The sequence below is a fragment of the Labeo rohita genome, chromosome 2 (genome assembly GCF_022985175.1).
Source record: "Labeo rohita strain BAU-BD-2019 chromosome 2, IGBB_LRoh.1.0, whole genome shotgun sequence".
Lineage (NCBI taxonomy): Eukaryota > Metazoa > Chordata > Actinopteri > Cypriniformes > Cyprinidae > Labeo > Labeo rohita.
The window spans coordinates 17058846-17076932 of NC_066870.1; the positions used below are offsets into that span (position 1 = coordinate 17058846).

The 18087-nt window shown below is 35.1% G+C and overlaps 1 protein-coding gene across 1 annotated transcript in view; it reads right to left on the reverse strand.

Moving 5' to 3' along the window:
- The window catches only part of crtc1a (CREB regulated transcription coactivator 1a), a 33711-nt gene extending 29782 nt beyond the window's left edge, over positions 1-3929 (reverse strand). The window contains 4 exon segments of the mRNA XM_051131996.1: positions 1268-1327; positions 1446-1585; positions 1678-1794; positions 3769-3929. Coding sequence (XP_050987953.1) covers positions 1268-1327; positions 1446-1585; positions 1678-1794; positions 3769-3894 — 443 coding nt within the window. The 5' untranslated portion in view covers positions 3895-3929.
- Between the last annotated feature and the right edge of the window lie 14158 nt (positions 3930-18087).

Sequence of the window (18087 nt, forward strand, 5' to 3'; positions counted from 1 at the left end):
AGGTAACAGTCTCATCTAACTAAAATAACTAAAACTTTATATTGTGCCACAAAAGCACAACAGAGTAGTAAAAGGATATAAAGAAATGTTAGATAATTGCAAACATCAAGTAGGCAAACTACACTACCTTTAAAGAGTTTTTGAACAGTAAGATTTTTAATGTTTTTCTCACCAAGCCTGTATTTATTTGATCCAAAGTACAGCAAAAACAGTAAAAGTTTGAAATATTTTTTGACCATTTAAAAAAAACTGCTTTCTATATGAATATATTTTAAATGTAATTTATTCTTGTGATTTCTAAGCCTAATTTTTAGCATCGTTACTCCATTCACATGATCTTTCAGAAATCATTCTAATATTCTGATTTGCTGCTCAAAAAACATTTATTATTATTATAGTTGAAAACAACTGTGTTTTTCAGGATTCTTTGATGAACAGAAAGTTCAGAAGGACATCATTTATCTGAAATGGAAATCTTTTGTAACCTTATAAAATGTCTTTATCCTAACTTTTGATCAATGTAAAACATCCTCCCCCCCCAAAAAATAAACGTTATACTGACCGACTTCAATCTTTTGAATGGTAGAGTGTATAATGTAAAGTTTTTAATCTCAGATAAATGCTGATCTTTGGATCTTTCTATTCATCAAAGTATCCTGAAAAAAAATGTGCTCAACTGTTTTAAATATTGATAATAATAAATGTTTCTTGAGCAGCAAATCAGCATATTAGAATTATTTCTGAAAGATCATGTGACACTGAAGACTGGAGTAATGATGCTGAAAAAATAGTTTGATCACAGGAATAAATTGCATCTTAAAATATAATCAAATAGAAAACAATTATATTAAACAGTAAAGATATTTCACAATTTTACTGTTTTTACTGTATTTTGGATCAAATAAATCCAGGCTTGGTGAGCAGAAGAGAATTCTATTGAAAGTCTTTATCATTAAAAATCTTACTGTTTAAAAACGTTTGACTGGTAGTGTAGTTTTTGTGGATGCTTACAAAGATTGATTCATTTAATTTTTTTATATTAGCATCAAATGCAACAACAACTAATACTACTAAATAATACACAAAATATAATGAACCATCCTGCAAGTTACAACATTACAACGACAACTATATTAAATCTTTGAGTTTAATATTTGATGTAGCCATGAACAATAATTATTGACATGCCATTATAACAGCTACTACTCCTGCACATATGTACAGTGTTCAGCACATGCGAGCAGACTGTGTGAGTATAAACTCTCACCTCCTCCAACTGGTATCAGGTGGGGGTGACAGATACACAGAGGCATACGGACAGCTATCAATGTGAGATTCAACATTAAGGACTTCATAATGTTAGAATAAGTAAATCGCAGAGATCTGAACAAATATGCTTTCGTTTGCAATGCGGTGCAATTATTCTAATTGCATTCATTAAGGATATTTGACGACCATGTTTGTCCACAGAGAGAGGTCTGCGGTGTGGCGACGTAATGCGATTCCTGTCCCGGTAGACCCTGTCCACGAGCCCATGGTGACGAGTCGTTCTGCTTGTGTCCAGTCCTGAATTCTGAAAAGGAGTCTGAGGAAAACCAACAAACCTGCAGATGTCAGTACACAACATACCTTCCACATCTATTCATATTAAATTTCACCTGTCGAAGTGCACCTCACCTGAAAGGGAAGGTCAATGGTGGTGTTTCCAATCTGATTGACATTTGGCAAAGAGCCGCCGTAGTACTGTCCTCGGTTCTGCCCGAGCTGTAAATACTGAGTCTTCTGTAACTGTAACTGCATCAAGAACAACCAATAAAATTATGAGACATTATATAAGTAAAATTTCACAAAATGGCTTCTGATTATAAATCACCATTGTGTCGTTACTGTGTGCGACTACGGAAAAATATTTAAGAGCACCAGTGCAACTAACCCGATCAGCATATTTGTGTTTGTGCTTATAGGAGCTTCAAAGGTTTCTATGTGTTTTTGCAGCACTGAGTAATGTATCACAGACATATCTCACAAATCCTTTCATAAACAAAGTGTAGACAGGGTAAAAATAAGAGATTCATTGTGCAGTGTAGAGAGCTTCGCTGCTTATAATGGAACTTTGTGAGATCGCGATTAACTAAGATGGTGACAGCGTTTAATGATTATTGAGGGAGTTTGTAAATGAGATATTGATTTAATGCTACAGTTCAATAAACAAGAAGATAATATTAAGTGACTTACATTGCCTGATTAAAACAGTATTGCCTGATTGTGCTTCATTTTGTCGACGAAAATAGTTTGAAACAGCTGAGCCGCCACACATCTCCATTCAAACACAGCGGTGTTTCATTTATGAATGAACGTGCCTTTTTTAAAGAATCTAGTGAGTCAATGATTCAATTTGCCATTCATTAAGACAGTCAATTTCTTTATTCCCAAATGAATCAGCCGTTCAAACTAATCAAATGAATGAATGATTCAGTAATTAAATCAGTGACTTGCCGCCACCTACTGGCAGTTTTAGTTTCATTTTAAAGTATCTTTTCAGTTACTTAGATCATTTAATACATGAATTTCTGAACTTAATTGCACTCACGCCACCTCTGAGCCTCATTAAACGTCTGAAAATACACTTATAGCCACTTTTTTTTGTCCATTAAAAGGCACAAAAATCCCCCCCCCAAAAAATCAGCTTTGAAATAATAGGAATAAACTACATATTAAAATATATTCAAATAGAAAACAGTTATTTTATATAGTATTTTATATTTACTGTTTTTGCTGTACTTTGGATCAAATAAATGCAGGCTTGATGAGCAGAAGAGACTTCTAAAAAACATAAGAAAACAAAAACAATCAAAAACTTTTGACTTGTAGTGTAATCAGTAACAATTAAAAAAAAAAAAAAAAAAAAATCAAAGCAGCTGGAATTTGGATTTAACAACTTGATGCTTTATGCATTAATAAATCATACTAGGCAGGGATGTGTTATCATGAATACGCCACAGATTTTATATACCTTAATAGTAGAAATGAAAGATTTGCTATTCTTTGTAAAAGCAAACACTTTACATTTATTTATTCAGAAAAAAACTTTTGTTCAGTGGGACTTAAAATGAAGAATACTGAAGATGATAATGATACTGAGTAGGCAGTAACTTGAGAAAGAAAAGGGTAGCATTTAGTCTGACTCTTGATTAGGATGTTAGTAGAGCACTGCGAGCAAAGCCTGTATAATCACAACCCTAAGGTTCTTATTTTGGGCATAAATGCACTGAGCAATAATGCTGGACTGAGTAAAAACACTGTTGTGTATGACTTAATTATCCACTGAGTGCTTGTAAAAATCGATGCAGACATTCAAGTTTAACCCTCCATGAACGAATGACACCTGAAATTAATATTTAGATGCTAAAATGTGTCCAGCACTGGATACGGCCTTGATTGCAGTTCAGCTATAATGGCGAGAGACTGTAGTGTGGCTGTCAAATACACATGCTCAATCCATTCACTCTCATACACCGCAGCTGTGAGGACGACAACTTTTATAAGGCCTCGTCGTGACCGTCTGTTTATTATCAAATATCTCAATGGCGACCGTTGGAAGGCAATCTAGAAATCAACGCTAAAGATAAACGCGCACTGGAGAGGGGCGTTTGTTATTGTTTACGTCCAGACAGGCGGGTTCAGTGCGTGTCGTATCAACACAAATTCTGCCCCGCACCTCAGGCGGCTAATGAATGCTGTCACAAGAGAGAAAACAGACACACTTACACGGGCCGCCCGAGTAATACTCAGGTCTTTCATCACCTCCTCGAACGCAGCTGTCTCTTCCGCTTGCTTCTGGTTGTGTAACGCGATCTTCTCGCTGAATTTTCGCGGATTATTCGAGGTCGCCATGTTTCGCTCCTCTTGGGCTCCGCTCTAGTTCAATGAGACGCTGCTGCGTGCGCGCGTCCGTGCGCGTGGGCGTAGTGAACAAGCACATCTGGAGCGCGCGAGCCCTAGTCTGTTCTACAGAGATTGGAGGATTATGTGAATGTATGAAGATTAGGAATGGAAATATGGAGTTTAACAATTCTATTCCATCAACAGTATGGAAAACTGTCCAGTTTTTAATACGCTAAAGGAAGGAATATTAGGAAAATGCAGTTGCTGCACTGTCTGTTGTCAAATAATGGGATTTACAGAACAGAACAAATAAATCAAAATGTTGCAAAGGCGTAAATTTTATGCAGTACTGCACTTCGTCTACAATATAGAGAAAATATAATGAAACAAAAAATGTGGTAACGTAAATTTATCTTTAATTTAATTTAAAAGTATTTTTTTATTATCATATAACACTGTAGCAGTTCATTATTTATTTCGAGGCAGACTTGATGAAAGCAACTATTTGTTCGCAGTCAGATTAATTATATAATTAATTAAATAAAATTTAAATAGAATTAATAGAATTAATTATATATATAATTCATTAATTATAGCAAATAAGTGTTTTGATTTGCTGTAATAGCCGTTTTATGATCCGTTCGTTCGGGAATCTCACTGGTCGCTTTTTGTTGTTCATTCGGTAAAAAGAATCGGTTCATGTGAGTCGTTCGTTCAGGAATCGAATCAGACAGGCTGAGTATATTCGTTTATTCATAACAGGTTTTTTTTTTTGTCAGTACTGAAGCCACGTTTCAGAACAAGAACATTCTTTTTTTTTTTTTTTTTTTTTTTTGTATAAATGCTTTATTCAACAAGTGCACAATTTACAGGAATGTTAATCTCCATTATAAAAATAACAAAATGTGCATTTTCCAACATTGCAGGTGTTTTAACATAAACAAAACATAAACAAGACTCACATCATCACATTTTGCCAGGGGAAGTATGAATTTACAAAAAGATATCAAAGTGTTTACAAACATTCACAGTTTTTGTTGCCTTTTGATTAAGGGAATGCTTAATCGAGTTGACATATTGCTTGACCTCATTGTTAAAAGCAAAAAAAGATGTTTTTGAATGCGCAAACTTACATTTATGAATGTAATATTTTGCCAACAGAATAATGAGATTAATAATGAAAGTTTCATTAGGCATAGTTTTAGTTCTGTTGAGGTCATAAAGGCCAAAAAGAACATCCTTCCAAAATAACTTGAAATCTTTCTCAATTTTTTCAGCAATAAAAATACAAATGTCAGACCAGAAGCTTTGGACAAAGGGGCAGTGCCAAAACAAATGGGTAACTGTTTCAACATTCACAGAACAAAAGTACACATTACATCAATATCTTTTTTAAATTTTTTAACAATATGATCATTAGACGGGTAAAACTTATGAATTATTTTAAATGATATTTCTCTAATTTTGTTGGTCAGCAGGTATCGGCTGGGTAAGAGCCAGACCTTCTTCCAGTCAATGTTTTGCACAAATTTATTCCAGTATGGAACCACATATGGGACTGTGATAATATCTGTTTTGAACAAGGATCTAATTAGTTTATTGCAGAACAAGAACATTCAGCGAAAGATCATTTTTGTAGATTTCACACAAAATGCATTAAATGACCACATTTTCCCAAATCCATGAACACTTTTGTCATAATTCACCATCTGCAAAACACTATTTTGGAGCACATTTTCAAATTCTAACACAGAGCTTTCAATACTGATGGAAGCATATTCAATAAAGAACGATGGCAAACTCATTTCTCCAGGAATTATATTGAAATATAAAATCTTAGAAGAATATTCACTATTAAACAATAATTTTACAAACACAACTAAGTGAAATTTCAGCTGAAAGCCAACACAGGTGTCCTATTTTTGGTCTATTTTTTATTCTGATTCTTTTAGTAAACCAAGATGGATTTAAATTCTAATTTTCCATATAACTGAAAATAACCTAGGCCGATCACTGGCCTACAGTTTACAGCGGTCTGGTCCATGAAAGATTTATTAGAGGTTCAAGCATATAGCGCTAAAAATGTTAAAAAGGTACCAGCAATCTCCACGCAAAACTGATCGGGCAGACCAAACCGTAAGTCATAAAGACTTGAAACTTGGAGGGATGGTAGTACTCACAGTGTCTACAATGTCACCAAGGCTCGCCCCAATCGGCCTGATGGGGGCGCTACAGCGATCAAAAGTACTAAATCGCTCATAACTCCTAAACCGTGAGTCACAGGCTCGAGTGTTTTATGTCGTTGGAGTCATTGGCTTCTGATTCAAAATTTTTTATTATTTTGGATTTTTTTAGTAATAGTATCTATTTAGCAAAGTAGTCTATTTTTGCAAAGTAGTCCTAGCAGAAAGAGCAGGAAGATTCTCCGGAGAGTGAATATCAATAAAAGGGACGCAAAAACGTAAAAAAAAAAAAAAAAAAAAAAAAAAACAACAACTATAACTTTTGAATGGAATGAGATACCTTCACCAATCTGACAACACATATGTAAGAGCTCAATGTGAGGTCACATCAAAAAAAGTCGGGAGCTTGGCCACTTGGTGGCGCTATAAGAGGGAAAAAACATAAAAATTGGCTATAACTACGCAACCGCATGTCCTATCAACATGAAAATCAGTATGTATGGTCTTGGCCTAAAGTGCCACAAATGTCTATAAGGATGTTTCCATATCTCCAAAAACATGGCTGCCATTGGCCAATGAATTTTGAGTACCTATTAGACAAGGTTAATGGAGGCCGATCGGAAAAAAACTCGGTGGGCCAGTTTGACTCACAGCCATAAAGGTTGTATGATATTCACATATGCACGATATTCATTTCATATGACAGCCCTCCTCATTTGAAACAACGTTTTGCTCTAGAACCACTACTTTCAATCTAACCGTTTGTTTAATGATTAAGAAGATGTCAAAAACATACTTTTGCAAACTAGTCCAAGGTTTTTCACTCAGTCTGGGAAAAAAACACTGCGGTACAATTCTCTGGACTCTCTAGGTCAGGGATGGGCAACTTCGTTCCTGGAGGGCCACTGTCCTGCAGAGTTTAGCTTCAACCCTAATCAAACACACCTGAACAATCTAATCAATATTTTCAAGATCACCAGAAAGCTACAGGCAGCTGTGTTTAATTAGGTTTGGAGCTAAACTCTGCAAGAGAGTGACCCTCCCGGACCGAAGTTGCTCATCCCTGCTCTAGGTCAATAATTATCAAAAAAATAAATATACCCAAAAGCCTATAAATCCTAAACAAAAACTCAAAACTTCACAAAACCTGGTGAGCACATGCCACAGGTGCCTTTAAACAAGCATGCAAAGTTTTGGAAAGATTGGACCACATTTGGCACTATATTAGTCAGAAATATTAAAAAAAACATATTTTTATGGTAGAAATTTCTATGGCTTGCTAAATAATATATGTGGTGTTTTTACATTATGTGATTAAATGTTTTAAAGCGCTTGGTCGCTTTGCAGCTATATTTGGGTTTTTTATTCTGTATTTTGCATTTTGTATTCTACAAAATTTTCAAGTTTATGTAAACATGCACTAAAGTCTTTGGATGCTGCATCTTATTGGATTTAAATCATGAGTTTGAAGTGTTAAAATCAAGACAACAACACAAGAATCATTCAGTTTCAACTCTGAGTTTATTGCATTTCATTGATTATCATTTAATGTATTTTGAACTCTTTGATAATCTATTTTCCTCATTACTCTGAATATGTATTTGATTTCTATCTAAAAAAAAAAAAAAAAAAAAAAAAAAAAAGCTGAAATGTACTCTGAAGTTATAATGGGGTTGTTTAGAACGTGGCCTGTCCAAATATACCCAAAAGCCTATAAATCCTAAACGAAAGCTCAAAACTTCACAAAACCTGGTGAGCACATGCCACAGGTGCTTCTAAACAAGCATGCAAAGTTTTGGGGAGATCGGACCACATTTGGCACTATAATAGTCATAAATATTTAAAAACATATTTTTATGGTAGAAATTTCTATGGCTTGCTAAATAATATATGTGGTGTTTCTACATCATGTGATTAAATGCTTTAAAGCGCTTGAACCCTGGTATAGCTTTGCAGCTATATTTGAGTTTTTTATTCTGTATTTTGCATTTTGTATTCTACTAAATTTTAAATTTTTTAAAAATCTGCATCTTATTGGATTTAAATCATGAATTTGAAGTGTTTAAATCAAGACAACAACACAAGAATCATTAAGTTTTTTTATTGCATTTCATTGATTATCATTTAATGTATTTTGAACTCTTTGATAATCTATTTTCCTCATTACTCTGAATATGTATTTGATTTCGATCTACTTATAAGCATGGTTTATAACAGGTGTTAACAGTGATTAACAACAATTATAATGAAGGACAGGGTCGGGTGGGGTTGCTATAACCCAGTGGTTCTCAACTCCAGTTCTTGAGGCCCACTGCTCTGCACATTTTGTATGTCTCCCTCATTTAACGCACCGGATTCAGATTATCAGATTGTTGGAAGAAAGATCCACGAACTGAACTGTGTATGTCAGATTCAGATTCATATAAAATGTGCAGAGCAGTGAGAACCACTACTATAACCCATTAAACCTCATTTGGTTAGAGAGGATAACAACCCTGCCCTCCTGTTGTCAAATACCGTGTCACACCCCCCACCACACACAACACACTACACACACCAGTCATTTACAGCTCTACCCAGCCCCACCCTGCACACCTACAGCCCGCCACAGGCCAGCAGGGGGGGTAACTAACTATAGATTTGATTGACTTTACATGCTTTTCATACCACAGGGGGTCTACACTTGTGAAGCTGGGTGCAAGCTCATACCAGTCAGCAGGTAAAGTACCACGGAGTTGCAACAGAGAAACATGTCAGTAATCCCATAAGGAGAACAAGTAAATTATCCGCTGAACCCCAATTCTGAATTTACAAAGAGTCTTAGAACGCTTATTTCCAGATGGCTTCAAAGTCTCTTTATGACATTATATTAAGTTGTCTCGGAAGGCTTTTTTTTTTTAATTTGATGGACTCTATTTTAGGCCATAAATACCACACGTGGTGTTATAAGGGGATAATATTTAGCATGGTGGGTTCTCAAATGTTTTTTTTAATTAAAAGTAATAAAGTAGTAGTTGTTTTTATTCTTTTACGCTTTATTTTTCAAACTTTTAATTAAGTATAGAATGTTTAAAATTATGATCTAAACAAAGAATAAAATAAACAATTTCTATATTTATTATTTGAATATAATTTTTTTTTTAAATGTTGTTTAAGTGTTGAACAATGCTTGGTATCAACTGAGAAAAACTGTAAAGAATTTACTATTAAGAGTGATTCATTTATCAGTCAGATTACATCTGGCATGTTGTAGCTATGTTAAATCTGCACTGCAAATACAGAATAAATGTTGATAATGAAAGGTCATGAAAATCCATCGCTTCCTAAATTTATTTTTAATTGAACTACACTCTTAAGAAAAATGGTTATTTGGGTTCTTTACACGTCGTAACAGTTCTATTTAGCACCATATCACCCTAAAGAACTCTTTTATGCTAAAATAGTTCTTTGTGTTAGAAAAACACTTTTTAAAGCACTTTTTCCTTTTAACATTGTAAATGGCTTACATACTCCATTCAGAATAGCTATTTGTGGCCTTTATAAATTACATATAAAGGATTGCAAAGATATTTCTTCTATTTTGTGTTTTATTTCTTGATGCATTTATTCATGTTCAACATCAGTTATCATTTATTAATGCATCCAGTCAATAACTTGTTGGAGAACTGTCATTTTTGCCATTTCCCATGTCAATAAAAAATAAAAGTACTTAACTGACATGGCTTGCTGGCATTTTTTTAACTGTAAAACTCAAATAGACAGGTAGAATGCAGGTAGAAGGGTTAAAAACTAAATTAATAAATAATATTCATGAAAATAAGCTATTATTTAAGTCTTTTTAACACTATTAATGTTCTTTATAGCACTTTCAAAGCATGGTTCTTTATGGAACCTTGTAAAAAAGTTCTTTTTAGCACTAAAAGGTTTCTAGTATAGTTGCATGCCGAAGAACCGTAATCTGCTATCTTTGTGTAGTGAAAAAACGTGTACACTTTCTGTCTGCACCGATGTTGTTAGATGTCGGGTCCACTCAGACATGTCATGATGCATATCAATTTAATATGCATGCTTGTTCAAAGTATTGCTTATTGTAAAGCATTGTTATTGTTTTTTTTTGTTGTTGTTGTTGTTGTTTTAAATAAATATAGCTTTTGCAGTCAGTTTGATTAAAATTAAGTTAAACTCTTTTAATTCTTTTGTAAAATACATTTGAACAACCATAGCAAACATGTTGCATGTGAAAGGAAGTGTTTTACAGCAGCTGGGAAATTTTTAATAGAAAAAGAGAAGTGGTGTGTAGTTGAGATAACACCAAGATATCACTGAGATGTGGTGCAACATGTACAGTGCTTGTCAGCGTCTGTATTGGCAGCAGGCAGTCATCAGTTTACCTCAATATTCAGTGTTTCACCTAAGACAATCTTCATAGTGAAGTGAAATCCTTGCAACCTGAAGGTGGAGCTTTTGTTTTCTCAGCCTAAATAACATTTAAGAACCCCTGTAGCTTCTGTTTATCTGTCTCGAGGAAAGCCAACACAGGAAAATCCAGTTTCTATGTTTTGTCTACTAGTTTAGGCAAAGTAGTCAAATAGAACTGTCTGTTTTGTTTGATATACTAACGAAACATCTTTAAAAAGCAATTTCCAATGAAACCGGAATTATTTTCCCCAGATCATGGATGTAAATTGGACTTGAGTTAGGGGTTTTCCAGCTCAGGATGCAAGTCAACACTACCGAGAATGAGAACGGACCTCAAAGTGACAAGTGACGAAACAGTACTTTTTTAAATCAAGAATTATGTTATTTCTAAAGATAATGACCCTATTTCATCCACAGCCTTGGCCTACTACCCAAAATGACCGATTGTGCAAACATATGCTAGTTTTAAGGCAAATGCACTGTTTTTAACACCAGGGGGTGATATAAGCACAAGCGATAAAGACAGTGACCATAACTTGCTCTTATTCTGACATTGTTCTGTCCTCTTTTTGAAATCACAATATACATAATGTACATAAGTCCCAGCAAAAACCTGTTAGCAAAAAAAAGCATTATTGTGCTTACACTGGTCTCGCAATGTTAGCATAACAAAGTTCCTCCTTTTCGTAGAGGATGTTCAAATGTCTGTCAGCATTACCCACAACATTTGAGTTGCTTTCATTTTTTTTTACTTTCTGTCATTTTCTCCTTTTTAGCTCCAATTTGAAGTCTTGCTCTGGTTAATCTGCTTTCATTTCTGTATATTCTAACTTGTCACATTTTGTGGTTTTCTGGCAGTGATGCACTTATGGGCCAGTGTAGCACTGCCCTGGTGAAAAAAAACAGCATATGCTGGTAGGTATGTTTTGGTGCTGGTTTAAGCTGGTCCTTGACCAGCAACATGACCAGCAACATGACCAGCAACATGACCAGCATAAACCAGCAAAGGACCAGCATAAACCAGCTAAGGACCATCTTAAACCAGCCTCAGAACATACCTAACCAGCATCCCAGCATCAAAACATACCTACCAGCATATGCTGGTTTTTTCACCAGGGGGTTACCAATAGCATTCAAATATTTGTTTTTAATAATTCTTTATTTTTGAAGGCTTTGTGATGAACAGTGTCTGCAAATAAGCTAGTACAATTGACATCTTTTAGAAACTACTGGTAAAGTTAGTAGTAAAGGCTATGCTCAGCTATTATTAACAATGCATATTATAGCTCCTGTCAACATGAACCCACAAATCTTCTTTTAAGAGCATAACTATTTATTAAGACAACAGGAAGAATGATTGTGTGGGGGTGTGAATTTCCAGGTTGCATGACTATTGCTTTGTAAAGAGGAACTTTCATGCTCTTTCTGCAAAAAGAAACAGCAAACGGCAGCTTGACCATTTCTGCCAGCAACCGTGATACAGCCATAGGTGATTTCATTTCACCTACACGATACGGTAAGGTTCCTTCTATTAGGAACAATTCATTTGAGCTACATTAGCACAAATAACTGTTTCAATGTTAATTTGAATTTCAGTTTACATAAATACATAGATGTGATTGTGTTTTTTGAGTGTTTGCTTTCATTCTAAATATAGCATAATTTTTCAGTCTTTTTTAGACCATGGCTGAAAACAACACCAATTTCTCATCAAATAATTCTACAGATGCTGTGTCTAACAGCGACACAGTTGGACTTTCTGTTGGTTTGTCTATGTTCTTTGTGGCTTTGCTGCTGATCGGGATAGCTGTGTTTTTCTGGTTTCGACACAGAAAAACAGTTGATATTGAGGTGTCTAACAAACTTAAGAGCCAAGATAAAAGCCACGATGGTCATCCCAGGGAGTCTCCTTACAGTGGATATGCCGGGGGACTTCAACCCGCACCCCAGAGTCCAATCTATGAGAACTTTCATGGTGGACAGTCCAATCTGCACCAATTTCAGAGCACTGTACAGAGCGAGGACATACACAGGTAAAGTACAAAAGTCATAATGTAGAATCTAATGTAGATAATTAGAAACCGTGTGATGAGAAAGCTGCTATAAGTCTTTAAAGTAAAAGTGGAATTTCCTACTACGTTGTATTGCTGTCTGTTTTGCAAGATCACAGTGACATCACAAATGTGTGGCAATAGTGGTATAACCGTCAGAAAGAGTTATTTTTATTTTGCAGCAATGTTAATTGAGTTTTATAATGGTGCAGATTTTGTTTATTTAAAGATTTGATTGAGCTTTCAAGAACTAAGAACTGAATTTCACTTTTGCCCCATTTAGAGACCATCAGACATACCTGCAGTGTGATCCAAATGATGCAATCTACAGCAATGATCCTGCCCTCTTCCATTCAGATCAGGCTGAAATCACTGAGGATGTTTACATCATGCCAGATGCTTGAAAGTATGAAGTGTTTTGCTGTCCAGTATTCATCTCCAAAATGTTCAGTAGAATCATTTGTACTGGCATGATATGAAATAATAACTAGTCTTTATTTTTAAAGGGTAAAATCGTGGGCAAAACATTCTGGCTGAGAAATAGTTTTGACTTTGTTTTAAGTGATTTAAATACCCTCAGATGCCCAAACAATACACGAGCCAATGTTATTTTAGTTTATTGACAACACACTGTCTGACAGCAAAACATAATCATGACTTCATTGATCACAGTTTAACAGGTGTTTCTGCCGATTACAAAGAATCCTCGCTTGAGAAAACCAGCCTAGACCTGCGTGAATGTTCCATGCTGTACAGACTAGTTTATACTGGTTTGGTGGACCAAAATAGCTTCTGGTTGAGATGTTGGCCCACATACTGAACTTTTTAGCAGAAATGGGGACTTCCATACGTTTTAATGTTAAAAGTTGCTTCGTGAATTATGAAGCTGTTGTTCAAAATTTTGTGGCCAGTAAGATTTTATTTAAAGAAGTTAATTCTTTTATTTACCAAGCACACACTAAACTGATCAAAAGTGACAGTAAAGACATTTTTTAATGTTACACAGAATTGCTATTTCAAATAAATGCTGTTCTTTTGAACGTTCTATTTTTACAGAAGTATTAAGCAGCACAGCTGTTCAACATTGACAATAATAAGAAACGCTGAGTAGCAAATCAGCATATGAAAATGATTTCTGAAGGATCATGTGACACTGAAGACTGAAGAAGTAAAGGCTGCTGAAAATTCAGCTTTGTGATCACATGAATAAATAATGTCACTATATTGCTGTTTTTATTGCATTTTTGATCAAATAAATGCAGCCTCTGTGATAATAAGAGACTTATTAAAAAAGCATTAAAATGTCTTTTCAATCACTAACTTTTGAACAGTAGTTTATGTGCCGTTTGTGTCACACGCCTCATATTTAATAAGGATTATGCTTATGTTTTCACCTGCGAAACCTGTTTTTTCAAGCTTTCATATAAATTAGTGAATGGTAATAATTATCCATCATGACTGTTCCTACAATCTTTTTCTCACTGTGACTCACTGAAATCCTCACTGAAAGATCTCCTCTCTCAGCGATTAGCTAAAAATTAGCTGAGAGTGTCTTTTCCACTTCCACAACAAAGTGGAACATTAGACAAGTAGGCGGTTTGATACAGAACCATGAAACCGCCAGAAATGTCTCAGCCAAAGACATACAGTTCAGTCTTTGTTTGCCCTTGTTAGCCTAGGTGTTAATCATACACATCGCTCTGAAAAACTATAAAATATGTGGTTTCTTGAAAATTGCTGCATATCCTGTTGACAAGTGACTGTGTCAGTTATATTTCTCAACTGCAGATCTTAGATGAGATTGGTGTGGATTTTAACTATACTTTTATTTTACCTCAAAGATATTGTCAAAGGCCATTTACTCGAATTTAAACATTACATTTACCCAGTCCCATTAACCAATATACTTTGGCACTACTGCCTTCATGAGGGCTTCAAAACAGGCTTGTGTATGAGTCACTTGCACTGTATCTTACTGTATATATATATTTTTTTAAAGTGTACATGCGTTTTATTCTTGGAAACATAAACATTCGGTTTGTTGAATTCTGCTTGTTAACTTTTTAAACTTGTCACCGAGATAAGATCGTCTGACTTGTTGACATAGACAAAGTGACTGATCATGTCTTGTCATGGTCTTGGTACACTCTCAGAAAAAAAGTAGTTTGAATCTTATTTACCCATAAATGGTACATATTAGTAATTTAAAAGTACATATTAGTGAAAGCATGTAGTACTTTAAGTATATAGTAGTATCAAAATTGTACATATTAGTAAGGCCTACCTTTTTTTCTGAGAGTGTAGCTGTAAAAAGAGCAGCTTTGAAACCACAAACAAATCATTCATGTAATGTGCGCCATCATTTTTCAGTAAAAGTGTTCATGAAATTTGACTGTCTTGGAGTTTTCTGTATAACTCTAATAACTGGATCATTTGCAACTATAATTGAGAAATGTCTTTGTGAAGTTAAAATATAATAAAAAATAATATTTTAAAATGAATTCTTCACCTTTTTCTTCAACGCGGAAATAAGCCTATGGGAGAGACTTCCGGTTCATTATCCGCTATAGAAGAATAACAACGTGCAGTATACGGTACTGGTCACTGTTTGCACTACAAACCAATGTGTTCGTAATTAAAATAAAACCCATACATTAAAATAATATGGTAAGACACACCAAGACCCATAAAATTTACAAATGGCCGCACCCGTTCTTATCAAGAAAATAATAATAGAATAACATTTTAGAGAGAGAATAACATTTTATACAACAGTTATTTCTGGTCCACGATTCTGATTGGCTGAGATGAGTGTGATATTCTAGTGATATCAGAAATCCAACTTTGTCACATTTTTTATCACTCCACTTTAGCCATACTTTTATAAATAATACTGCTTTGTGTCTTGGAATGTAGTTTTAAGAGACTTCAAATATGTGGTTTGTTAAAGAAGAAGGTCACATCCAAAACAAAAATTTGCAGATAATTTACTCACCCCCTTGTCATCCAAGATATTCATGTCTTTCTTTCTTTAGTCATAAAGAAATTATGTTTTTTGAGGAAAACATTTCAGGATTTCCCTCCATATGATAGACTTCTATGATTTCCCTCCAAGTTTAAACTTTCAAAATGCAGTTTAAATGCAGCTTCAAAGGGCTCTAAAGAAATTGACAATTTATATGCTTTTTAACCTCTAATGCTCATCTAGCTCTTCATGAACATGTTCAAGACAGTTAGGGTATGTCGAAAAACTGCCATCTCATTTTCTCCTCTAACTTCAAAATTGTCCTACGTCGCTGCAGAAGTACCGACCCAGTGTTTACAAAGTGAACATGCAAAGAAGATCAAATGGCATTTACAAAAAAGATAAAATGGCGATGTAATTTTGAAGTTGGAGAAGAAAATGAGATGGGATGGGATGGGAACCGTAATAAACAGAGTTCACGCATAGCTAGACAAGACGAGCATTTGAGTTTAAAAAAGTATTGTATTTTTTTGGAAAATATCTGATCATTTCACTAGATAAGACCCTTCTTCCTTGGCTGGAATCATTTAGAGTCCTTTGAAGCTGCATTTAAACTGCCTTTTGGAAGGTCAAACTCGGGGGCACCATAGAAGTCCATTATGTGGAGAGAAATTCTAAAATGTTTTCCTCAAAAAACACAATTTCTTTCTTGAACTTCTTCTTTAATAAAGATAACGTTTCTTTGAAAATTTGCTTTAATGTTTTCGGAGATGTGAGCTTCAGGGCATCAGTGGGCGTTCAGTGCTCATGAGCCCGTTGAGAGCAGCCTCGCCTCGGCCAAATCTTCTGGAATTTGCCACTGGCACTGATGTCTCTATAGTGGTTAAACACGAGATATAATTCATTTTTTAAGTATATCCAGCGGGCTGTCGTTGGTCTCATTAAACTATTATTTGTTCCAGAGCAAATTGTTTTTGATGAGGGCGAAATCTCATCACACTCTTATCAAAGTGCTGCCTTTGTACTTTTGACTGAATTGCCTAGCAACTTTTATGGTGGCTGTTGTTGTTTATTAAATATTATTATTCAGTAAATAATATTAAATATAAATAATAGTAATATTTAATAATAGTATTTAGTATTGATTTAGTATGATGATATTAGTTACATCATCCACCATTAGATGGTGACAAGATGAGTGAGTCAGCAGTAAAGACTTTTATACTGAAAGAGACTGAAACGAGGTTGTAAACAAGCAAGTAATTTTTACATTCAACAATGTAAAGGTGTGTCTATGCCATATCGGAATTCCCGTAATTACGAGATTCGAACTTGTAAAAAGCGTTCACATCCTCGTAATTACAACTTGTGAACTGGGAGTCTTCTGAGAGCTATGACTTGTACCACATGACCGCTGTACCACCTAACCAACATAGGCTCTGTTTAGGCGTTGATAGTGTTGCCATAGAAAAACATAATTCCGAGTCTGAGGATGTGAACAGCTCCGAGGAGAACGTCACGTTGTCATCTTGAAATTACGGTAATTACGATATGGCGTGAACGCAGCATATGACCCAGTCAGCAAATGCACTGAGCCACGCTGTCATCGGAAATCACCCTTAACAGAAGAAAGGATAGTAGACAAAAATAAAGCGGACATTCAAACTAATGTTTTATTGTGAATAAGAGATTAAGCTGAAGAATTAATGCTGCATCAGATGCAGGTAATCAAATTTGCTAAGTCCAACTCTCTCTCATAATACTCAGGAATGGGAAACGGTAATCCTGGAGGGCCAGTGTCCCTGCAGAGTTTAGCTCCAATAATCAAACACACCTAAACAAGCTAATCAAGGTCTTCAGGATACAGGTTGGTATTGTTTTTTTTTCAGGGTTGGAGCTAAACTCTGCAGGGACAGTGAGTACAGTGAGCTTTCAATACAGTAATACAATTAGCTTTCAATGAAGCAACTCTGTGTTCTTTCCTTACTATTTTTATAGTGACATTTTCAAATTAGTAACGGAGGCCTGGGCTCAGCTGTTCAAACTGAGATTAGAATTTGTGGTGAAAGGAGGTAGTTCAGCAGTAGTTCAGGCTTTTAATGACACTCCGTTGTTGTTTCTTATGTATTCACACACTCAAGCCGTCAATCTCTTATATATACGCAGTATAAATTCGATATGGCTGTATATCGGCACGCTGTAATTATCTATGGCAAAGCTGTGGCCAAATCACAGCCGTGTTGATATACAGCCATATGGCCTGGCTACTCGTGTGATGTTGCTTGTTTAAATAATAATAAATAATAAATGTGAGCATATTTAGATATTAAATATCACATTTTGAATCTACTAGATATCACAGTCTGGCTGCGGGACGTTTGATTAAGAGACTTTCTAGGGGCTTTCAGTAGTTTCAGACTATTGACACACATTTAATCTGATCTGTGTTAACAGGCTATTGACACACCCAGATATGCTGGGTTGTAATTACTTACTGTAATTCTCCATACCCTCATACGTAAGAAGTAGAGAGCACATGCTTTACCAAACATGATTTATGACATTTAAACCTATTAAAACAGTT